Raw genomic sequence first — 24,562 nt, 5'->3', positions numbered from 1 at the left:
CAAGGCATCACATTGACATCCTCGATTTTCATATTTTCCATCCCAGTATTACAATTTTCACAAACGCTTTTCCACTTAACAAATTCCACAAATGGCTCCTACCAAGCGCCCCCGCGAAGAAGATAATTCATCACGCTCAACTACTAAAAAACCTCGCCACGGCTTCAAAGTTGGCCCCGACAATTTGCCTGATGGAACTTGGCGTCGAAAGGTCATTGCCATTAAGAAGGATTTGATTCACAAGGCGAAAGTCAAGAAGTCGTATGCGAAAATAAAGGCGAGGGAACCTTTGAGGGATGAAAGGAAAATATATGCCGATGATGAGGATAAGGAGGACGAGGTAACAAAAAGTGAGGAAGGGGACGATGCCGTTGAAGGAGAAGAGCCAGTGGAGCTTCATCCCCAGAGGAAAGCTATGCTTGATGAGCCTGAAGCCGACGTTGCCACCAAAACCGTTCCACGTTACTCGAATAATTCTGAAGATGCGAAGGATAAGAAGAGGGAAAGAGGAGAAAAGAGAGGAGCAAAGCCGGCTTATTTCGCAAAAGAATTAGCGTTTGCTGAGAAGCAAAAGGCAGAACAGCAGGCTCGAAGAGAAGAGTTTGAGAGGAAAGAAAGGGAGAAGAAGGCTAAAATTGAGGAGCGGGAGAGATTCCGGCGGCAGATGGCGAAGGCTAGGAGTGGAGGAAAGAATGGACAAAGAAAGTTAGGAAGGGAGAGTCAGGTTTTATTGGAGAAGGTCAAGAGGGTTGTTGGTAATTGAAATGTTGGTGGGATTTGAGTGAAGTAAAAAAAAAACGATGGAGTCACAGGGAGACTTTTGAATGGATTGGTGAATGTTAAGAAATGCAGCAGCGAGCTGCTCAGGGAAGACTGGAGCATCTTATGATACCCACGAAGTTATCGCAGAGGAATGGACGAAAGATTTATCTCTAATTATGGCGTTATGGCCGGTGCTTCCAACAAGCGTTTTTGCATCATGGCACTTTCTCAAAGGCATATCTAGTTAGTGTCTTGAATTAAACAGAGATTGAGGGCATTTCTTCACTGGGATTTGCATTTTATATTGACAAGTTATCATTAACGCTGCTATAAGATACGCTATGTACTCCACTCTCCTAGTCCTACAATTCATTTAGTACTTTGTCTGATTATCGGACTTCAACCTGGACGATTGGAAGCCCTATACCCTAAAGTCTATCCATAAAACTCCAGTTCTTCAAGAGCAATACTCAAAGCCTGTTTGACATTTTCTTTCTCCTGAAGTTCCGCCTCGATTCTTTGCATCTCGGCTAGATTAGCAGTCTGGCTTTCCAGCTGCTCGGCTCTCCTCAAGATCAAAATAACTAATTCTTCCGCGGTATCATCTAATTTCTTCCTGTCGTCGTCTCCTGCTTCTTTGATTCTCAGATAATTCGCTCGCAAATTAGAGATTTCGAGATCGGTCCGTTCCTGTTGTTCTCGTAACAATTGTGCCTCTGATTCCGAGCTGTGGTTGTTTTCGGACTCGATATCATTTGTGGAGACTGGCTGGGACAAGGGGATCTCTTCGGTTTTCTCGTTTGATGTCAGAGAATCATCGAAGACTGGAGGTGTTGCGGAGGTGGAAGGATCGCTTGAATCTGTGCTTGCGGAGATGTGGCTGGAGTTGAAATCAATTTGATTATCCATCGGTGCCCTATCATCCATTCCACTTGGTCGCATTATGGGCGGAGTGGCGAAGCCCCATTCATCGCTCACCCATTGTACACCATCCTCTGCATCCTCTGTTTCGTTTGGTCGTGAGAATGGTGTATGCACAACTTCTGCTGAGATTGTCTCTCTGGAATCGATTCTTTCGTCTGACGCCGTTGGGTCTATAGAATAGATTCCTTCATTTGACGTCATTGTCTCGCCCGATTCCGATGTTTCCCTAGGCGATTTTGTCTCATCTGGTATCGCGGATTGATCGCTGGTTAGCGCAGGCGTGGGTGACGAGCGAGAACTGATCGATTCACGAGCTAACGGGACGAGATTCCGGTCGGTCTGCGGCTCATCTTCGGTTACGAACAAAGGACTTCCGGGCGGGCTGGCGGCTGGGGATGGAGGAGGATCATAGGCTTCCCGCGTCTCGGTAGTGAAAGGTTCAAAGCGCTCGCCGGCAGATGGCGTGATTAATTGTAGAGGATACTCTTCTGCGTTTTTTGCCGTTTTGTCCCGAATTCTATAGCCATTCGCCACACTGTTCATGTCGTGTATTACCACACTTGACATCCGTGGCATGACGGGTTTGGGCGTCTTGGGAGTCCTGGGTGATTTTTGCGCCATGGAAGCACGAGGTTTCACCCTGCCGCTATTCAGCTGCGAACCTCCTCTTCTTCTCCTATTAGCATCGCCGACTGGAGAGTCTTCTGGTGTCATAACCCCATGTTGCATTCTGCCAGCGCTGACACGACGATCGCCAGGCCGCGAATAGTAAACGGTTTCGTCGTAGTTGAAGTATCTGCGACCATGCTTCTCAAACCACTCGCGGTATTCCTCCGATGTTCTAGTATATTTCTCTCGTCCCATTGCTGCCCCAACCATCATCCAGAACTTCTTGGCTTTCACACGATATTGCTTATCTTTACGTGCTTTCACCATTTCAAAAAGGAAATCCTTCTCTTCTTGAGGCCAATACCTAGAAGTTCTAGCTGGGCCTGGTACCGCGACAGTCTCGGTAGTTTCAGCGGTGGCAGAGCTCCCAGCAGGGACTGGTGTTGTAGCCAGTCTAGCTGCATATGCTGCTCTAGCGCTATCAGACTTGGCAGTCTTCAATTGCCTATACTTTTCCACCTCCTCATCGACATCATCTAGATTTTCTGGCCAGCGTGGAGCGATATCTCTTTGCATACCCTTCTTGCGCCAGTACAACCAACAGTCGTGTACTTCGAGATATGTACCGGTTTTCACTGCAACGTTATTGCACGCTCTGCTGAGAATCTCTATCGCGCTCATGTAATCATCGTCGGAATTTTCTGTAATCGTTTCGGTGATAACGTCACACATTTTCTTGGTGAAGCGGCGTATTGGGCCTCCGGCATGCTCGGAAAGGAGCTCGTACTCATCTTCGGCTCTCGATGAAGGGGCTTCTTCTCTCTCTGGGGAAGGGACGGCTTCTACAGGATATGAGACTAGTGGAGCTGACTCGAAGTCTTCTGATGCTCCTGCAGATCCCGTAACACTGCCAAGCGACGTTCTCGCAGTGTCGAAGCGTGAAGTTTGCGATCCCTGAGTAGTGGTCTCACGCGTACCAGGACCGAGGCGCGGAGGTTGTCGAGCCGCATGATTGCGGTGTGGAACTCGAGGAAAATATGGATTATTTGTTCTATCGCTTGGTCTATAGCTATCTACCACTCTCCTCGATTGCTTTCTATAGTATCTTGAAGCGTACGATTCTGAGCCTCTTCTCGAGTCTTGATGATCTTCCCACATTTCCCTTTGGTGCCTTAACAGATATTCATCTCTTTGTGGTCTTAACATATATTCTTCTCTGCTTAGTGGATCCTCATTGTCGCGTTTTCCGAACGAATTGGTGCTGCTATGTTGTTCCATCTTGAATAGGGGATGGAGAGGAGGCGGTTATCGTGGATGCTGTTGTGAGATGTTGAAATTAGTGAGAAATCCAGAACCCTTAAGTAATTCTCAAGAGTTCGCCTAGCAACGAGAAAAACTGTGTTTACAGTACAGACTGCGGTGAAAACCATGCTAGTGCTCTCGAGTCTATATTCAGTACGTTCATCGCGACGAGAAAATTGTATGAGCCGTACAAGCCGTGGTGAAAAACGCGCTAGCGCTCTCGAGTCTATGTTCTGTATGGACATCGTACCTGAAGAATCGTATGGACAGTACAGACTGTATTAAATAATGGGCTAGCGCTCTCGATTTCATTCTCGAGATAGGCAGTTTGTGAGCCGTATAAACTGTATTGGAAAATGCGACAGAACTTCAACGTGCATTCTCCAAATTTCCGTTGCGAAGGGAAATCATATGAACCGTATGGACTGTAGTGGGTGACGCGACAGGTGTATCTCGAACCTTTCAGCAACGCGAAAGGCCGTATGAGCCGTACCGACTTGTAGATTGGGAAATCCTCCAGTGGAAAGAATTCGCTTCGGCAGCCCTGATTTTATCAGTACGTTGAATTGGGCAAAATTGTTGAGACGATTGTCTGCTTCTCACCTTTGAGTGGTATCAAACCTTTCTATTCACTCTTACAATAGTTCCGTTGTAGATTGAAATGTATATAAATACTTCGTATTGTCTTCGCCAAAGAGCATAGCAACCAAGTACCTGGGGTTTCTACGCGTGGCTTGGTAGTACTGCAGCGGCGTATCTGGAACTGGCAGTGGGAAATCATGGAAGTGATCATCCGAGCCGTAACTTCGATACTGCCACCGATAGAAACTGGCTAGCCACCTCCTAGGCTCATCTGAATTTCTGCTTCATTGCAGATCGACTTTGATACTGGTATACAGAGTTATGAGGGTACAGGAGCATCATGGATCGAGAAAGTCGTAGACCTTAACAGTATTTGTTAGTCTGGTACAGCCATTAGGCCACGCTGTTATTACAATTCCATATCCTCCTTAACCATTGTTAGCGTGTGATTTGATGTTTAGATAAAAATGCACCGTCAAGTTTTCGTATATAAATAATCATAAGAATAGATTTGACTGATATATTGAGTATGGGAGTATGTAACTGTTAGTATTATCTAATGTTTGAAACGAATCTGTTCAGAACTTTGAGCCCAAAAGTTAAGTGATTGTGATGATAGCATTCTTGCAACTTGTCGATCAAACGATGCTTTCAATTGTTTATTTGACTGTTATATCAATCCAAACCCTTATGTCTACCAAGTACTTAGCAATGAACCGATGAAACACTACACTATTCGAAACATAATCTCTCTCCCCCTCAAGCCCGTCCACAAGAGCAAATAGTCCAAAGGATTCTCATATTTCAAAATTGCAAAAGAGTAATTCGCACGCACAGAACCGTGAATAGACCAGGCAAGTGAGTACAGCATTATTAGACCTTATCATCTGAATCAAGAAGTGCGCACTAGCAAGGTGAATTACGATTGAGAATGAAATAGATGTATTCCACTTTGTTAAAATCATTGTATGCATACATAATGATCGAAAAGAGAAAGTAATCAAGTACCCCATGGCCCTTAAAAGAACTCCAAGTCCCCAAGACTAGTAGGAAGAATCAGAAACATGTCGTTAGGTATCTGTCAAAGTCGGTATTCCCAAGGAGACTATCCGTAGTAGTGAAAAATCCCAACCAAAATAAAGACATCGACATTAAACTTTTTCCAACTCAAAGAAATTACAATGCCCTCGCCACAGCATAATACACTTAGTAGTCGTCGAGGAAGCTTTCAATCATCGCAATACGCTTCGTGGCTTTCTCGCGAATCTCTCGTTGGACTGTAAGCTCCCGTTCTTTTGCATTTGCAGCCTTAAGCTCCAGATCTGCTCTTTTATTGTGAGCGATTATAGCGAGTTCCAATTGTTTGTATTCCTCCTCAGCTGCGTGTACTTTTTGTTGTTCCAATTCTCGATTTGCTTTCATAACGGTGATCACATCAGATGTACTCTCCGGAATGTTTCTTTGTGTTGCAGGTTTGAGGAAAGATTGTTGGACTCCGATACTTGAAATTGCAACATCATTTGCTGAAGATTCATTCGATTCTGGTATAATTGAGCGACAACCAAAGGTCTCGGGTTTGTCCTGAAGATTCTGTGTTAGAAGGATTCTCAAAAAAGCAGTGATTGGATGAATAAAAGAAGAAAAACATCTGAGCTTGCCTGAGATTTTGAGTCAACTAGAACTCCACCATGATTTTTCATCAAAATCTCCGGGCCCAGGCTATGACGAACTCTTTTGGCTGGTTCTTCTTCTTCTTGACGATGATAGCCAATGTCTGACACGCGATAACGCTTCAATCCCATGCTTTGAATCTCCGGCTCATCAAGAATGGGAGCAGATAGTTCTTTTTCGGTCCGTGACTTAACTTCCTTCTGAAGGTCTGCTTCTTTCGCATCTATAGCTCTCTGATTTCTATACCACAACTGAGATTTCTTCATTAGTGACGATGAACTCGAGTAGTGACCTAATCAATGCGCTCGTACCTTGATCTGCTCTCTGCTCAAACCAGTATCCTCTATCAACTTGTTCACCACGGGATTGTCTAGGTGATTGTATTTTGCATACTCAATCGTCAGCAGATCATGCTGCTGAGATGAAACCTGGGCTTGTACATCTCCCAGATCCGTCTCAGCCTTCGAATTATTCTGCTATTCCAACATCGTTAATAACCTTAGGACTATTGTATGCAAAAGCTTAAAAAATAAATACCTGGAAATATTCTTCGGTTGAGGATTCAGGAATCGAATGCCAAGGGGCAGCATGACACGCTGCGTGCCCCGGAGAATTTAGTGCAGACTTCCCTCCGCGCACTCGAACTATTCCACGCAAGGACTTCTCAATCGTACCTGGAGTTCTTTCATCATAGTTGTATTTTCTCTCCCCTTGTTCTTCCAGTAGAGGTAAATGTTTGGAATTTTCGGTAGATCTGATGTTGTTCTAAAGCCTTTGCCACAATATGCCAAATTTGATCCGCCGTGATGGGTTCAAGTTTGAGTTCTTTCTCTTTATCTCGTTGACTTTTGATGCATTGGTATGCAATATCACTCTCTTCATCCGACCAGTTGCTTCCTGTCGCCCAAGGTTTAGAAGTATCGTCTCTGGACCCAATTTGGAGCAAAATATCACTTTTAGTATCGGCCTCTCCCTCATAGTCTTCAATTTCCTCTTCGCCTCTTTCTTCATCCTCCGTATCACTGCAGTCCCAAGGACTGGGTGGACCTTTCTTCGACGATTTCGGTTTAGGTGGTTGATTCAAACGCATCCATTTAAAATAAATGGCATGTGCTTGACGATCGAATCCATATAGTATCAATTCATCGGCGACCTTCTCCCAGAATGGATTATGTTGTCCACCTTTATGAACATGTTCCTGGCGGCTACAAATTTCCTTCAACATAGCAACCTCTTCAGATTGCCATTTTTTAGCTTTGACCATCGCAGGATCTTCTGGTATTAGCAAATGATCTAAACAAAACTAGGAGATTGAAAGATAGTCGTGGTAGCAAAGAACTATCAGTTAATAGATCGAATGAATGTTGAAGTTCTGTGATTTCTGAAATTATTTGAAGGTAATGCACGGAAAAACGGGAAGGCGCTTAAGCAAACGTACTGTGCCGCAACAGAGCTATCGCGTAAAGTCTATTTTCAACGTATCGAGGCGCGTATTCATAGGTCTAAACTAAAAAGTCACATGCACACGCGATCTTGTCCTACGTAGACAGGGTATCCTTCTATTCTTTTATGTAAGACTAAAATTTCATAGTATATATTAGGTATTCATCAAAATAATCATGCTTTCATCTGAATGCATAGGTTCATTGCCATCAGAAGCCACGAAGATTAATTCTCAACATCTCTACTATCGACCAGAATATTGTTTATATACCCTCTCCTAGTGCATTCATTTGGTCCAATCTTTCACACATATAGAACCCCAAATGTATAAGAGCGATGAAGAATAGGCGAGTCAATTCATCTGCCTGCTTTCCTAAAGATTTATTAGTAGCCCACATTCCAGCATGAACGAATTCTATGTGATAGCTTCAAGGCTTCTTTGAGATTGTAGATGATTTGTTTCTTCTCTCCAAAAACTCTTCTCTGTGATTGTGCAACTAGCTTCTCTTCTCGAGACTTTGCTAAGTGATCGTAAATTTCTGCTTGTAGACTTCTTTGTTCAATTTCGGTGACTTCGATTAGACTCTTCAACTGTCGTGATGTAGAGGTCTCCTGCACTGTTGAGAAAACTTCTCGACGCTTAGATTTTGGTGATTGTTTCTTTGTTATTAGAATTCTAGTTTAGGGAGAGTCAAGTGATGTTGAGATATCGTTATTAGCTGCAGAACCAGAGACACTTACCATTCTTCTAGCCTCAGTTATAACTGATATAATACATCCGCTTCCATTTGATCTGACTAGTGAAATGTCATCTGATCGGTATATCGGAGACTGGAGCGTGAAACTGGATGGTGAATGAATGAGCATCACTTGGAAAATTTGATGGCTCACGTATCATATGAGAATCATTCTGCATAATTTCATGGAGTAGAAGCTTACACTTCAAATTCGTAACCAAGATAGTATCATATACCCGCAAAATCCAACGCGGCAACATCTGAAGTACCGCCAAGATAGATATTCTAAATTGTGCTAACCCTTACAAAAGGACTGAGCCATTCTCATCTCCTCACATACTTCTCTTCTTTGCAGAACCTCTCACTGGACCACCTGTAGTATTATTCATATCCAATCTACTAAACCACTTTCCCAACCATCCTTCTTGCTCCTCATCCGCCCCGCACAACAAAATTTCCTTCAAAGTTTCAACTCCATAATCCTTGTACCTCAACTCCGGAACTACATAGCAAAGCTCACCTGCCCATTTGCCCGTTTTCTTGAGCTTGCGTCTTCTCAATGGCAGTCCTAACATTTTTCGAGTTTCGCCATCTGGATCGTCGTCGAGTGGACGAAAGGGACGTTTGATTAGGAATTTGGCTTTCTGGAGTAAGGACTGGTCAGTACATGTGGATGAACGACAGGAACAAGGAGCAGATGGCAAGGGTCTTACTTCTTTCCCCGCTAGGGCATTCTTTACTAATTCTGATTCTTTTCGTTGTTGTCTTTTTTCAAATTCGGAGATGGGCTCGGGGAGGTTTCCAGTAGCTGTCCGATTTATCAGTATTGAAAAATATTGGGATATCAGGCAAAACACATACCTCGTAGTGCATTGTCTTTCTCTCTTTTCTCTTGAGCCTCTAAGCGCTCGATGGATCGTAGCAAACGATCGCGCTCTTTAGCACTGATAGCTCTTTCACGCGGATTCTTAAAGGAAGTATCAATGACAGCGAGAAGTTGCTTTCTAAGTTCCTCGATTCGAATCCTTAGCTCAGACTTTGGTTTCGTCTCATATTTAACTGCAAATGGTGTGTTTGAATTTCTCAATCTTTCCAGTGGGGTTTCATAGTCTTCTTCGTTTTCACCAAATATGTTCCGAAAGGTATTTCTTTCTGGCTCTTTGTAAACTTTCGGCTGAGCTGATAGCATAGAAGCTTCCTTTGTAAGTCTTGGGGTTCATTTTCTGTGGAGACCTGAAGCTTAGCTTTCATGACCTCTCTGCGAAGGAAAGCTTGGAGACCGAGTTTTTTGTCATGATGATGGGTCAAAGGGCGGAGGTTCAAGCACTTGGTATCCTTGGGAGAAGAAGAAAAAGAGCCAGTGTTACTACGTATACTTACTGCGAAGATTTCAATTCAATAGCGAAGCACTTAGATACCAATCTAGCCCAAAGATGTGGGGTAAGCACAAGATGTTGGTGAATAGTAGATAAACTCCACAAGATACTGACAGCATTTTCCCCTGAACTCATTCGGCAATGAAAAGCAGGATTGGCAATCCATGGCACTTTGACAGCCATTCCAGAACCACGTGAACCACGTCAGAAATCACAAAGAGAGCTAGATATTGACCAGATATGTTCAAGCAGGCTCAGTTTCACAGTTTGATACCAGGAGAGTCTGTGGCAATTTCCTGGGTATGTGAGAGATCACAACATGACGAAGACAATGAAAATTGATTTGCCGGCAACTTAGCTACTTGGCTAATTCGAAATCTCCAAATACACTAGCACCGATTGAAGGATTACTTCACACCCAAACGAGCCGAGATCGGGGCATTGTTATCTGAAAATGAGAGCAAGTGCTCTACCATTTCAAATTCTGAGTTGAACTTGAGGGCAAACTTACATCGATCTTTTTGGTCCACTTTGCTTTGTTTATCTCACCTTTCAAAAACGTACCATGCAATTTCAGCTTTGCCGATAGTATTTTATTATCGCTAGCTTGGAAAGTTGCGTTCCAACTTTGACCTGAATTATCTCCCACCTCTTTTTTCGTAAAAGCTCGACAGCTTGCGGTCTTCGCCAGCAAGAAGGAGTCCGTTCACGTTGTATCGTAAAACCATTGTAAGTATTATCACCTTGCTTGTCTTACATTCAACGGTATCAATTTGTTTCTGAAGGTAGATACTGACTTCTCAACCTTGCAGCCCACCGATAAAGATGGAAGCCGGTTCAGAGCAATCGTTGACAGAAACAGCTGCGCGTTGGATTTGGAGCTTGCCGGAAGAAGACTGTTTAACTCGGCTCATCAAAAAACACAAGAAAAGGGTTGAAGACGGTGAAGTTCCCAAGGGCAGTCTATTCGAAGAGGTATCCATCGAACTCAATGGACTAGGATTTGACATACAAAGAACTGGTGTTGCATGTGAGCAAAAATGGCGTCGAATCTGCAACAAAAAGTCGATGCTGCAGGCCGCCAATGCATGGCAGGATGACCAAGATCTAGATGCTGACTTCGATGCCGAACATTCTACTGCAGATGAGAATAAAGCTGATGGAGAGTCTAACAACACGGCCAATGGACATCGAAAGAGGGGTAACAAGACATGGACCGAAGATGAATCAAGAATTCTTTATGAGGAAATCAAAACCCGTCATGAATTGAACATCCGATTAAAGTTACCAAAGTTTTCTGCAACTCAGCTTTTCAATCACGCATCTGACTTACTCAAAGTACAAGGTTATTTCAGAACCCCCCCGGCTTGTTCTGAGTATTGGCGTGTCACTGGTCGCGAGTTGTGGAATTATGACGAGCGAAATGTTGGCGATTCTACGGTTAGTTCCGAACTGTGACTTTTACCAACATCTCTAACATTTCTCTAGATACTTGATGCTCGCGATGCAAAGTGTGCTGAGCCCTCTTCCAGCATCAATGATAGAGCATTAGGGGAGACCAAGAATTCAAGAGGTGTCCTCTCTAAAAGTCAAACAAGTGCACTAAGTCGATTAGCCACAGAATCACTCAATCCATCCAAGGAACAACAGCAGAAACTTGCGAAAGATCATGGCATCAGTATTTTCCAAATTTCTGTATGATTAAATTCTGTTCACAACTCCAAAAGATGTAGTTTCTAATAAATTTTGTAGACCTATTTCGCAAATAAGAGATCCACTCGAAAGAAGGAAATGGCAAAAAAAGCATCAGACCAGGAGAATTCCAAGCGGAAGCAGTCTGTAAAGCTAGAAGCGGAACTTGCTGGTAGCAACGATTCGATTGTTGCTCAAGCCGATGATGTTTTGAGGGATACAAAGAAGCGCAGACTCTCGAGTTCCTCCCAGATGGTATCAACAGAGTTTATTGGATCGAATGCCCCTATCGAAATCAATAGTTCACCTATGCGCCCCACAAGCACTATGGAAGATACAGCGAGTTCAGACGACGAGGCTGGATTCAAAAAAATGCAAGAAATGGTGCTTGTTCAGCGTCGCAGAATCGAGGAAAGAATTGTAGCATCGATCGATAGACGAAAGCAACTGGAGTTAGAAACAATTAGACATCAGACCAAGGCGGATATGGAGCGAGAAGCGGCGGAGGGAACACAGAAAAAGGTCGACGAGGAACTCAAGGTCGAAGCTCGATTGAGGATGAGACTCAATCAAATCGGAAGCTTGTAGAGAAGACAAGAGAAGACTTTCATGTGCCATTAGCATTGATCTGTTTTTGAGTTGTGAGGGCCCTTCTTCTTTGTAATCAGATTGAGGAAGAAGCGCTGTATGTAGGACAAATAGTAGATGCACTTATAGTAATAATGCAATAATGAGTTCACAGTCATAAGGTAGAAGACACTCCCCAACCTTCAAAGCCATGAAAGATCTACGCTAGAATCAATTGTCCACAAAAATACTAGGTACATTATCTTATGGTTTAGTTTCTTGGAATATCCCCCAAACACTGTTCCAGAGCAGCAGGTCAACCGTTTCAATTCATGTCTATATTGACCCACGGTTGACACATGATTCTCTAGAAACTTTGTCATCCTACGAGTCACTACTTAGAATAGATTCAATGAATAAGTGAATATCATGATCAAAAATCCATCATCTTATTCTCAAGTCAACCACACCTAGCAGCAATCTACGAGGCGTCACCCCTCCTCGTCCGAATGTCGAAGGAAATGACTATCTACTTCTTTCCATATGAAGCTAAACCTCTTTCAATCGCATTTTTATGCACCGCCCTTTCATTCACTTCGATATCACTTCGGGGAATCACTTATTCCGCTTCTTTTGATATAAAATTTGACACGCTAGTGGGAGGTACCGAGAGGAGTCAAATATTGTACTTTTTCCTTTCGCGACCAAATCCTCCTTTTATCTACTTGTCAACAACAACCTTTGACCACCTGACGTACAAATTCTCTGTCGCTTTTTCTTTAAGCGCTTTGCGCATGTTCTGTGCTGAGCGTACATGTTCGCAAAATTCATTTCATTCAAACATCGAGTTCAATTTTTAAATTTTTCTTACAAGCCTCGTGTCGAGAATTGAGTAGCACAAACTCTTTTCGAACGCCATCATCTCATCCATTAACACCCACTCCCAATAACATCAAACCATCGAGTCAACTGCTGCCTTGTGCACATTGAAGTTACTCTATCATCCTCCTCATTCTTCCGATTACAAAGCAATTCTACGATTTTAAATTTCGGTAAAATGGCGCCACCTGATGAGATTTCTGTCAAGGAGGTACCAGCTCCTACCAAGGATGCAGAGGTAGAGAAAGCAGACGAGCAGAAACATGCAGAAGAGGAAGATGTCCCGATACTTCGATCATCAAGTCTCGATGTCATTGGTGACGAAAATTTCAATCAGGGGGTCAATCAGGAGGTCAATCAAGAGGTCAATCAAGAGGTCAATCAAGAGGTCAATCAAGAGGTCAATCAAGAGGTCAATCAAGAGGTCAATCAAGAGGTCAATCAGGGGGTCAATCAAGAGGTCAAAAAGCGCCCTGTATACAAAATGTGGTCAAAAGAGGAAGAAAAGATTGTTCGAGACATCATTGACAACCACAAAACCAACCCAGAAACATCTAAAATGGAGCTTAAGGAGCTGGATAGATATACAGTCAAGAAGCTAGCAGAGGCAGGTTTCGTCAGAACAGGAGTGGCAGTTGCTGGTTTCCGGGGAAGAAAACAGTGTAAAGTCGATTACAGCAAGGTTTGCGATCTTGTTGCCAATATGCCCGAGTCGATTCGTGCCATGGAAGCAAGAGAAAATGATGAGAAATCTGCCGCCGTTGCAAGCGAGCCAGTTCGTAGACGAAGTACAGTCCCTTCCCAGAGTGCCAGTGAGTTATGAATCATCGTTTTACTCGAATCATTCTAAACCGTTAGCTTCAAAGCAGGAGTGGGATACTTTGAGCAAGATAAAGAACAGCCAATTCACGATCAATGGCAAGCGGAACTACGGGCAGTACAACAGCGGTCTGGCAGGAGAGAGTACCAATGCTGCTAATGCTCCTGCTGCTGCTGTTGCTCGGAAACCACAAGCACAAGCATATTCCATGGGAACCAACGGCGTATTTGATCCAGTAACCATTGTTCCTTTTGCCATTTTGAGACTTGATCAGCAGAACTTCTTGCTAACATAGAACGGCAGCAGGGCTTCTCCACGACTCCTGGATCCAAATCCTGTGAAGTTGCCAAGACACAAAGTGAGATGGGTTTAAACATGCCGCCAACATCAAAGCGGATGTGTATCACCAATAACAGCAAGGAAAATCCTATTGAGATCCAAGACGATTCACCATTATGTCAACCACAGTTAGAGAGTGATCGAATTCAGCTAGCCAGAGCTTCAATAGCGAGTCTAGAAAAGATGATTTTGAAATGTGTCGAAATAACGAACTATTGTCAGAAGAATGCAATTGAATATGAGGCGTGGCGCAAGGAGGCAGCGGAGATGGCAGCGAAGTACAAGAAGAAAACCATGGAGAAGTTGGACGAGATCCTCAGAATCCAGAGCTTAAACCCAGAGTTCAAAGACTATAAGCCATTCCGATAGATTTGTAGTTGACTGGCTGTTCTGGAGACGACGATGATAATAATAAAAAGTGTGAAATGAAGTGTAAAACGAAGTATGAATGAAGTGAAATCGAATGAGTCAAGACCTGCCTTCAAGAGATTTAATTTAGGATTTAGAACTAAGCGGTAGTCTGCAAGATCTACAAGTGAGAAGCTAGCATTAAAGTTTTGTTCTCAATTATATTAAGCGAGAGACTGGACAAGGTCTCGTTAACACCAGCGCATTCCAAGCGCTCTCATTCAGTTTTTGTTCCTGCTTATATTCTTCAAGTTTTCTTAAAGTCGGATCCCTTTTATCCGTCATCAGGGACAAACAATATCAATTCAGAATATCAAAAAGTTGAGAGGGAGATAGCTCCTCAGGAGTTCCGGGAGCTTGAGCGATATCATGTGCCCTTTCCCATGATCTAAATGAGGTAGAATCTGACAAGAAACTTGATGTAGGAGGTACGACAAGAAAGGAGAGGTCTTTAATAGTACTGCCAGTAAGATCATCATTCGCACCGAATGAATTATGAGATGGTTCATCAGGACGAAAACTTCTCGGCTACAAACAAACACAAGGCAGGCCATCTCCCGAATTATGTCACTGGCGCTACGAACCAGAACAAATAGCAGAGTCCGGTGCAGAAGGACCAAACGAACAAATCCCCAACTTGTGATGCTATTTGCTATATAGGTAGACTGACTCATATGGAAAACAGGTGTAATCCTGGCCCCATCAGACAAATTCACAGGAACCTAATGTGCAAAGTCCGCACCTACTAAATTCAAAGGCACTTACCTTTCTGCAACGATAAGTAATCCCGATAGCATTCCAGGTTCAGACGGACAAACAAGATTCTAGGTAAATCCATAAATTCAACAATAATTATTATCATTCCTCCATGAACACGGGAACAATTCATCTACCTCAAGCAAGCAAAACCTACCAACATATAAGCAGCAGTCCTAGTCACACAGAAATGATATACAATTCCACTTGTCTGTTTACCAAGAAACTATTATTGAATATGTCACTGAAACCTCCAGCTAATCAGACAGCTACTTGGCTATCACATCATTGATCATACCATCACAGGCATATTCAGATTGATAGTTTGTTCACTGAAACATGAAATGAACGTCTACACACACGCCAAAGTTAAATATACCGCCGTGGAATACATCAATTCCAACCGAGTGCTCTGAATACGAAACAAGGCATGGTTCAGGCAGGGCTGAAGAGGCGCCGAAGGAATGGCGACGTGCGAGTGAAAGATGAGTGATGGATGAATATGCGCGTCGGAATTTACGGCTTTTTATGCATATTATGTGATATGTAATGCGATTAGACGACTGTTTGATGTTTATGCTTAACCTTAGTTTGTGTTACGCTGGGCGTTGGTTCAATGTAGGATGATAGGTGTCACCCGGAAAGTGGGTTGGTAGATGCTGAGTAGGTGTTAGTTTCAGGCCCGATAAAATTAGGGGCTGAGCTTGGAGTTGATTCATGCAGATGGTTGTCAGTTGGTTGGAAAAAGTTGGTGAGTGTCATTGAGGCGGAAGTTGGGAACTACTAGCCATATGTTGGTGGCTTGTCCTGATCCTCGTTGGACGGGTGTTGTATAGTACGTTGTGCTTGACATGAATCACGGATAATATTCAAGCTCATGACAGCTTCTCCCCCCTCTCGGTGTGGCACAGCTCTAGATTCGACAAGAACGACGTCAAATTTATTCACGTGACCATTTCAACTCCCCTGCTCTCCCACCAACGAGAAGGCCGCGGCACTGGTGACCGGCATGAAACTTTTGGTAAGCGACAGGGACAATGATCTGAATGAAGGGTCTAGAACGGACTTCTATTCTTGTGATTTGCTCTCCACAAATAATCTCCCTTTGAAATTCAATCAGACAGGGTCAACTCTGGACTCAGAAGAAAAGGATATGGTATATCATCCCTAGATCCCATATTTTCTGCAACTCCCTTTGTGATTGGGGTGATCAACAGGCCATGGGTAAGAATTTCTTGTTGGAAAACGCGGTCGAAACAAATCCAGGCGTTTCTTTAAGGAGGATCATCAAATTGACGCTGAAACATCGATGTAGTGTTTTAGGACAGGACAGATAGGCGGAATTACCGAATTAGGCATTGACGATCGAATTATCTTTCTCAGCTGATAATTTGGTTCCTAGCGGATCAGAACAATGGTATGGAGCATAAATTATATAATTTAGGATAGGAAAGTCGACGTAAGAGCAATTTAGGGTTAATTCTTCCGATGAACTATTTTCAACCTAGCAGCTACGTAAATTATGTACTCAGCCTCGTCCAAGGAGTTCGAAATAAAGATTCAAAATCAAGGGGAAATTGTCAAACTGGACCTGTGGGTAGCCGCGTGTTTGAATAGAATCAAGCGTTATTTGAGATGTGGTGTATCTAGTAATCGAAGAAGCGGTAAATCATCAACATTGCTCCCGGCGACCGACAGGAGGATTTTCGAGGTACATACCTTAGTCTGGTTCTTGACTACTAGCTAGACCTTTGGCATCCTTCTTGACGGACCAGCCTTTCCAATAGTGAGAAGTTTAAGATTTACTTATGGGAGTCTCCAAAAAGAAGTTTCGCGGAGTATAGACTGTACGTAACAAGGAGTATCATGTGCAAAGGGTACTCTTATCCTGGCTTTTGAGTGGCAGCGGTACTGTGTGACGATAATCTTGTAATACGAAGAACACGATGTTATTCAAGATGCTTGGGAATTGGTGGCGAATGAGCAACTACCTAGTATGTATATCTGTAATTTCACGAGTGCAATATCAACATCTTCATTCGAACACAAGGACTCCATCTTATCATCTTATATGTACACACCATCTGTTTGGGATCATTAAATACAGCACACTTTTCGTCATGGGGAAATTATCTCTTACTGGAAGAATCCATGGGTTACAGCATAAATAACACGAGATGAAAGGATGCGTGGTGGAAGTTCATATCGCCACGTTCATCTTCTCTATATGCCATCTTTCGATCAGCGAATAAGATGTGTCCCGTCCTTATGTTCATCGCGACATCTCCTTGGTTGAGGGTCTATATTTGAAACCCTTAAAAGTGCCACCATGCAAGAATAATCGCCTCTCGTAGGCTAAACACTCTCTTGGTTCCATCGACCCATGGTTATTCCTGGTCTCGGATCAAACTCTGTTGGAACATTGAAATGTCGGGTCATCTGTATGTATTGACTGGGTTCCGAAGATTCATTACATCTTTTCGGTATTGGAGAACAATGGGAGGTCCTCATTGTGTCTAGAAACCAGCTGTAGATATATATATGTATATATATTTGACGGAATGTGAGGAGTACAGACGACATTCAATCTTCCCGGTCCTTGGGGTCAATATATGAAACCACAATGTGCAGACAGAAGAACATCGATATTCCTTACTGTGACCATTTCTCCTGTACCATACGCCATGAAGGAGAATATGAATATCCCTACCGAGGAACGAGTAGAAACTGATACATAATCCCCATTCATACCTGCAGATCAAATCTGCAGCGGTAATTAAATTCTGAGTGTTTGGTATCTCAAACGGTCATCCTTCTTGTAGCTGCCCATATAAACGGTTCACGGTATTGTTGAACTACAACATGATGAACAACAGTAGATTGATTTCCGAGAGAAAAATAACTTGCAACAAATTGAAGAATAAACCGGCGGTAAGGGGAGGCGTTTTTGGGGTAATTCACTGAGTAGTCGAAGGAACAATCTCACATCTACGCCTCAAAAAAGAAAGATACTTCTGCAGAAAAGCTAATCTTCACATCGTACTATATTCTACTCTGTACCGCACCAAATTGGTACTCAATTCGGCCCAAATGATCAATTGATTCACTATCTTGGGATCTAAAGGCTTAGACCGTGGGAGTTGTCTCATCTCACGACTTCCAATTCCAATTCCAACAACGTGCTGCACAGAACTGCCACCAGTAGATACTCTGCCCACCATCGACCGACCCCCTTTGGAATATATGCTGGTCGCTAAAGGATCATTAGCCTTTCCTTCTACTCGATTTCCTAAAATCTCACCTCCCTCGAGCCTACTTAACCACTTTTGTCTCATCTGATCTGAGCCCAAGGGAATTTCTAGACTACTTCCTCATTGATAAGTGTACGAATGTACCAACCAAACTCACACGGCGACCACGGTGAAGCAAGAAAGATACACCGTTTGGCATAAACCTTCTTTTATCAGTCTAGCCCTTCGTCTTCGTCTTCGTCTTTACTTAGTATCTCTATACTTACTGTACTAAGGACTAAGATTACGTTTATATTGGTACAGGTACAGGTACTGACCTACTTATCGATAATACATTTAACAGCAGGCTGAACAAGAAGTCTCAAATCGCAAAAAATCGCATCCAGTCGCAACTACAATCAATCAATATCAGTAGTATCTTCAAAGGGTGGATTGATTTGATGTTGGATGAATTCGTCCAACATATATCTCATATCGCTCTCCAGCAACTCATAGTTCATCCATCCCTCAATCTTTTCCCGTCACTATCAGGTATTACTAATTATTCTCTCACCTCACCTGTCTGTTCGCTCCCATATACAACAACCCTTCAACTCATTTTCTCCACCCAACCCAATTGACCCTCGAACTTCGCGAATCAAGCTCCAGGAACGTTTCTTTGATGATCGTCTATTCGCACTAGCTTCTTTTCCCCTTGCGAACTTGCATACCTCCGTAAACAATTCTCGAATCTCCTACAGACCGTGCGCTTTTACACTCTAGAAACCGACAAACCTAACGTCGAGGGATCGCATCTGTCAATTCATGTTCAGCCTGGGTCCACCGTCCGTGATACTTGAGGAGGAAGTGTATCTGCTGAAATAGAAGGATATTAAAAGGGTTTCTTTCGAGGGTCGCTCCTCACATATATTTGGCAAGATGGAATCGCCAGACAATAGTACATATCTGGAATCCCCTATGGAGGGTGACGATGTGGCATATCCGTGTAAAGGATGTGGTGATGTGAGTGTTCCCGTCCCATGCACCCATAATGTGTTTACGAATCTGCCACTAAAAGTGAATTTTTTGCACAGATCCTCGAGGAGGGAAAAGCCTTCGAACTTGGTAAGTTGTGAACTATCCCACGATCTTCTTCAATTGCTTTACTATGCGTTACGTTGCTTTATTCGATTCGAGCCTCGAGTTGTACATTGAATATCCGAGAAATCAATCAAATGAACCCTCCGACCTCGAAATTTAACAATTCTAACGATCCTGTAGCTGGCAATCGATGGCATTTAAATTGCTTCCGATGCAATACTTGCGGAACTCTCCTGGATTCCGATGCGAATTTGTTACTCCTGGGTGACGGATCTCTTATCTGCAATAATTGCACTTACAGCTGCAGTGCTTGCAATAACAAAATTGAAGACCTCGCCATCCTCACCGGTGACCAAGCATTTTGTGCAACATGCTTTCGATGCAGGAACTGCAAACGTAAGATCGAAAACCTTCGTTATGCTCGCACATCTCAAGGAATCTTTTGTATGAGCTGTCATGAATCACTAATGGCCAGGCGGCGTAAAAAGTCGAGGGCCGCTGCAAATGCGAAGAAAAAAGACGATCAATCTCCTATGCTTGTCGATAAATCACTACCCGCCCTACCACCGAACGCCGTTCCACAAAGCGCCTTCTCCCCTGAACGTGAGATCCCGGATCCTCACAATGCAGATAACCCTACAGAATTATCACCAAGGCCGCGGCCAACATATTCTCGTACAGATTCCTCATCTAGGAGTAGTTCTCGAAAACCTCGCGATGATACTTCCTCTCATCGAGCCTCCACCGATACTACAGGCCGAGATGGATTGACGCTTCCAACGACGACGTATCGAAACAATAGATATTCAGGGATATCGCAAATGTCTGAGATTGGAAATGGGGATGGGGAGAGCTTTTTCATCCCTCTCGCCCTGGATCCAAGCCCTGCGCCAACCTTGACACCAAGATCTACTTCGACATCATGGGACACAAAGAAGGCGAAAGAGAACCAAGCACCAGATCGAGATTACTTTGGCGCGAAAGACAATATGCGAAGTCAAACTGAACCACAGTCACAGAGACGATCAAGGGATTTGAGGGACGCGAGCTCAACGTCAACACCGCACATCGCATTCCAAGATAAAAATCAACCATCCGATGAACAGTTGGCACAGATCAAGGACAGCATACGCAGAGCAGCAAACGGCACAGGCACACCTGCCAAAGAATCATCTGCATCTACGAGTGATGATACTTTATTACAACATGCAAGCTCGCCAACCGCTGACGCCCCTGATGGAAAGACACAAGGATCTAGTGAAAAGTTTAGGTTAGGCGATGTTCCAAAGGGAAAGCGGGCTGGAGCAACGAGAAGCGACTCACAATCGGATTATACTGGCAGCGAGAGCAACTCCTCGAAATCTGCCTTCTCCAACATACCTCCCAGGAAAGACAGCAACATGCCAAAAATGGACTCCCCAAGGACTCTAATGGCAGCAGACCAGATCACGTCCAGATCCTCACTGGAATCACGACCAAAGGACATGGAAAATTCTACTATTTCAAGAGTCAATTCTGGAAGTTCCAAAGTCTCCATACCCGTAAGGAGATAGCCTCAGGACCAGTGAAAAGTCACGTTAGCACAATGAGCTTATCTTCCGGGACAGAAACCTCCCCATCCACGGAATCCTCTTCAGAAGGAACAGCTCATACTCCGACAGTGAATGGCAAATCAATCTCTGGTCCCTTGTTACAATCGCCTATAGATGATATGGTACCTCCAAATCGCTCGTCTACTCGCCCTCCTATACCAAAACAACAACTCAGTGATACGTACATGACCCCAAGAGCACCCCCAGCGCCGCCATCTGCAGGCTCGAATGGTACCGCTTCATCGCCCAATCTACCAAGGTGGAGTGCTGGCGGTGATCTTACCATGGATGAAGATATGGCTAGGATATTTGGCAACGATGAAGGCTCACAATCTATAATTCGCAGAGTTTCCAACGCTGTACGTCACGTTCGAAATACCAGTAGTGAAGCAAGCACTTCTGCCCGTGGCCATGGTCGTAGCGTCAGCGAAACAACCGCACGTACTCCTAACTCACCACGATGGCCAAAAACACCAATTATAGAAGACACTAGCGGACCTAGAGATATCAGTAGTCCGATTTCTATAAGCTCGCCAAATCCTGGAGATGATCCGGCTTTGCTGAGAAGGCAACTTCGCAACTCCGAACAAAGAGTTGCAGAACTTGAGAGACAGTTCGTAAACGAGAAAGATCTGAAAACACTGAACAAAAAACTCATCGAAAAGCGAAAGACTGTCTCGGTTCTAGATTCTCAAACGGAACTCATGATCCGCCAATTAGAAGTTCTAGCTGGCTATGTGGAACGTGCCAAAGGTTCGAAACAACCACTTGACATTGCTGAGCTGGAAGATTCTGCCATCAAAGAATTTGTTCAGAAGCTTGATCGCCTTAAGCAGTCGATGTCTGGCGCAATTGAACAACTCTTTGAGGAGCGAGATGAATTATTGGAAGAAAAGAACCAAGCTATTGCCGATCGTGATAGAGCCTTAGTTGAGTTTGAGCAATTATCATCTAAAAATGCACAACTTGCAGACATGAATAATGATCTTACCCACCAAATCCAGGAACGCTTCAAATCGGCCAATACCAATATGGAAAGTCCAAGGCCATCAACAAACGGTCTGGGAATCTACACTCACCATAATAAGGATAAGTCTAACGTTTCCGTTCATCTAGATAATGCAATCCTCCGCCCATCGGAAAGCAGTAGTATTACCTACAACAATTCGATCAATAGCTATCCACACCCAATGGAACAGGACCCCAGCATGGAGCCAGCGACGTTGTTATCAGCTCCCCATGTCGTCAATATCCGCAAGGGACAAGCAAAGAAGTTTAACTGGAAGAAGGGTGGCCAAACTGTTGCCAAAGGAGTCACTAAGGGTTTCAAGGGTGCTTTCTCCAGCGGACAAGAACGGCCATTAAACCAATGGCCAGGTCAGACTGGTGATAACATCGGCATGCCTTACAACATGACTATGGAGCACGTGCAATCTCCGGCGCCAAATGCCTCTGGGGCAAACTTACCCAGGTCTACATCAAACGATCCCTCTCGCCAAGGGTTTGGTTTATTCAAGAAATCACAGTCAATGCCAAAGTCTATGTCCAGTGGTAACATTCTCGCCGCTGAGAGTCCGTCAACCCTGTTCGGTTCTGATCTTGTTGAAAGAGCTGATTATGAGCGTCGGCAAATTCCAAGTGTGGTTACTCGCTGCATTGAAGAAGTTGAATTGCGTGGAATGGACATTGAGGGCATCTATCGGAAGACTGGAGGTACTGGGCAAGTCAACATTATCAAAGAAGGATTTGATAAGACTGAAGACTATGACATCTCGGATCCCGACCTCGATATTACTGCGGTTACAAGTGTTTTGAAACAATATTTCCGAAAGCTTCCTGTACCACTTTTGACCTTCGATGTTTATGATCGAGTGTTAGAATCAATCTGTAAGTTCGATCTCGCATTCTGATAGAAATTACTTGCTAATACAATTATAGCTATCGAAGACAATGCAGAACGCTGCACACATCTACGGAACACAGTCAACATGCTACCTCCCAAGCATCGTGATTGTCTTGAGTTTTTGATTTTCCATCTTGTGCGTGTGGCAAAACGAGAAAGCGAGAATTTGGTATGTTCATTTGCATACATTGGTCTTTTGACATACTAATTATTCGTCACAGATGACACCTAAGAATCTGGCAGTGGTTTTTGCACCGACCATCATGCGTGATCACAGCATAGACCGTGAGATGACGGATATGCACGCCAAGAACCAAGCTGTTCAGTTCGTCATTGAGAACAGTTACGACATATTTGCCGGCGCTTAGGAAAGCCTATAGCCTTACCATGAATCTTCTATGACCTTACACTTCTGAATGATTGGAACCTTTAGCTTTTTTTATCTTATATTTCGCTTTCAGCGTCGGATACGCAGAAAGCGTCGAGATGTATATTCTTTTTTGCACTCATGTTTAGCAAGGTGGTGGGTGGGGCGTTAGTTCTGGAAAGCGAATGAATGATAGACCGATTTTTTGATCGGTTACAGAGATGATTGAGAGAGAAATTTACATTTTTATGGCGTTTTTTAAGTGCCTTACTTGCTATTGTGTTTTTTGATTGATGGTTTATTTGATTTGATATTTGAATGGCTAGAAATCTACGTACTTGCTTGCTAGCTCTCTTTTCTCTTCTTCAAATCGAGCTAATTCATAGGCTTTCACGTCTTGGACCATGTGTCTGAAGAATGCATATTGAGGGTAGGGTAGGGGGTACGAGAAGGGGGAATATGATTACCAGGTATTATGCATTCCACATGACAATACGCTTCAGGGAGGGAAAGTTCTGGCATTGGCTTGAGGATAGATTGTGAGATTGAGAGTTTGTCGTGGCTTACGCAGGAGGGAGGATACTAGATCGAATGCGTGATTTATTTATGGGTTGATGATTTTTCTGCGATGTGCTGCGATGTGGTGAGCTGAGGTGTGGTGGTTTTAATGGTTTTAATGGTTATTATGCGTGGTATGTTGTGGGTGTTGGTTAGTTAGTTATGTATGTTTGTATATATATATGTGTGCATGTAGGTTAGTTAAGTTAGGGAATGATTATGCGTTGATGTTATATGATTTCCGTATTATATCTTTGAGTGTGCAGTTTTGAATGGATGGGTATATGAATGAATGTATGGATGGATGAATGGATGGATGATCACTCCGCTCAAATTTACATCGATGGAAAGATTGAGTTATTTGAATTAATTCGATCTCACATTTCATTGTCTACTCCCTATATGTCATATCATATCATATCACTCCCTTATCATCCCTATATCCACATCTACATCTACATTATCAACCGGCCCTCAACCAACCAACCAACCAACCAACTAACTAACCTCATGAACTCGAGACCCAAATCTTCTCCCATCAAAAGAACCCCGACATCTCAACTCTCGCGATACAAAACCAGTCCCGGCCGTATTTCAGCCCCTCAACACACCTTCCACTAGCCTGTCTCATACTTGACCATTACAGCGCTCTTGGAAAGTGAAAATTGAAAGATCAAAGAGTACAGTCTAGCGAACCCGGGGTTGCAAATTCTATACTCGTAATGTGCAAGTAAACTGCAATCAGTCAATGGTGAATCTGAAGTCAATACTTTACAGAATCCCTCTATACCGAGTACCTATATTCAAGCAGCGATGCACCAAGTAAGTATGTGGCACCGAGGCCAGAATGAGCAATCGAAGAAAACTTTACTAGATCAATCATGATCATCACTCAAAACGCACAAATAAAGCTAGCAATAGAAGCGCACACAAATGACAAGATT

At 43.5% G+C, this 24,562-nt stretch overlaps 7 protein-coding genes across 7 annotated transcripts; 5 read left to right on the top strand and 2 right to left on the bottom strand.

Annotated features, from left to right (window-relative positions):
* Window positions 1–91: 91 nt before the first annotated feature.
* Bfra_004662 (uncharacterized protein) lies at window positions 92–763 on the top strand (the record flags this gene model as incomplete). Its single annotated transcript, XM_037335061.1, has 1 exon — window positions 92–763. One exon carries the CDS (start codon window positions 92–94, stop codon window positions 761–763), a length of 672 nt encoding a protein of 223 aa, XP_037193595.1.
* A 434-nt stretch (window positions 764–1,197) lies between these two features.
* Bfra_004661 (uncharacterized protein) lies at window positions 1,198–3,573 on the bottom strand (the record flags this gene model as incomplete). The annotated part of the gene is made up of 1 exon (XM_037335060.1): window positions 1,198–3,573. The coding sequence occupies one exon, from the start codon at window positions 3,571–3,573 to the stop codon at window positions 1,198–1,200; it is 2,376 nt and encodes a 791-aa protein (XP_037193594.1).
* A 1,812-nt stretch (window positions 3,574–5,385) lies between these two features.
* On the bottom strand, window positions 5,386–9,219 carry Bfra_004660 (uncharacterized protein; the record flags this gene model as incomplete). Its single annotated transcript, XM_037335059.1, has 10 exons — window positions 5,386–5,760; window positions 5,910–6,101; window positions 6,162–6,326; window positions 6,388–6,446; window positions 6,724–7,122; window positions 7,704–7,953; window positions 8,035–8,090; window positions 8,371–8,674; window positions 8,744–8,838; window positions 8,892–9,219. 10 exons carry the CDS (start codon window positions 9,217–9,219, stop codon window positions 5,386–5,388), a joined length of 2,223 nt encoding a protein of 740 aa, XP_037193593.1.
* Window positions 9,220–10,231: 1,012 nt separating this feature from the next.
* Window positions 10,232–11,686, top strand: Bfra_004659 (putative transcription factor homeo protein; the record flags this gene model as incomplete). The annotated part of the gene is made up of 3 exons (XM_037335058.1): window positions 10,232–10,846; window positions 10,895–11,101; window positions 11,159–11,686. The coding sequence occupies 3 exons, from the start codon at window positions 10,232–10,234 to the stop codon at window positions 11,684–11,686; spliced, it is 1,350 nt and encodes a 449-aa protein (XP_037193592.1).
* Window positions 11,687–12,722: 1,036 nt separating this feature from the next.
* On the top strand, window positions 12,723–14,072 carry Bfra_004658 (uncharacterized protein; the record flags this gene model as incomplete). The annotated part of the gene is made up of 3 exons (XM_037335057.1): window positions 12,723–13,356; window positions 13,403–13,608; window positions 13,668–14,072. 3 exons carry the CDS (start codon window positions 12,723–12,725, stop codon window positions 14,070–14,072), a joined length of 1,245 nt encoding a protein of 414 aa, XP_037193591.1.
* A 2,317-nt stretch (window positions 14,073–16,389) lies between these two features.
* Bfra_004657 (uncharacterized protein) lies at window positions 16,390–16,968 on the top strand (the record flags this gene model as incomplete). The annotated part of the gene is made up of 3 exons (XM_037335056.1): window positions 16,390–16,578; window positions 16,615–16,705; window positions 16,808–16,968. The coding sequence occupies 3 exons, from the start codon at window positions 16,390–16,392 to the stop codon at window positions 16,966–16,968; spliced, it is 441 nt and encodes a 146-aa protein (XP_037193590.1).
* A 2,068-nt stretch (window positions 16,969–19,036) lies between these two features.
* On the top strand, window positions 19,037–23,061 carry Bfra_004656ia (putative rho-type gtpase-activating protein; the record flags this gene model as incomplete). The annotated part of the gene is made up of 6 exons (XM_037335055.1): window positions 19,037–19,120; window positions 19,192–19,222; window positions 19,379–20,468; window positions 20,639–22,677; window positions 22,729–22,862; window positions 22,915–23,061. 6 exons carry the CDS (start codon window positions 19,037–19,039, stop codon window positions 23,059–23,061), a joined length of 3,525 nt encoding a protein of 1,174 aa, XP_037193589.1.
* Between the last annotated feature and the right edge of the window lie 1,501 nt (window positions 23,062–24,562).

The sequence above is a fragment of the Botrytis fragariae genome (genome assembly GCF_013461495.1).
Source record: "Botrytis fragariae strain BVB16 chromosome Unknown tig00000050, whole genome shotgun sequence".
Lineage (NCBI taxonomy): Eukaryota > Fungi > Ascomycota > Leotiomycetes > Helotiales > Sclerotiniaceae > Botrytis > Botrytis fragariae.
This window is presented reverse-complemented; position numbering and strand designations above follow the sequence as displayed.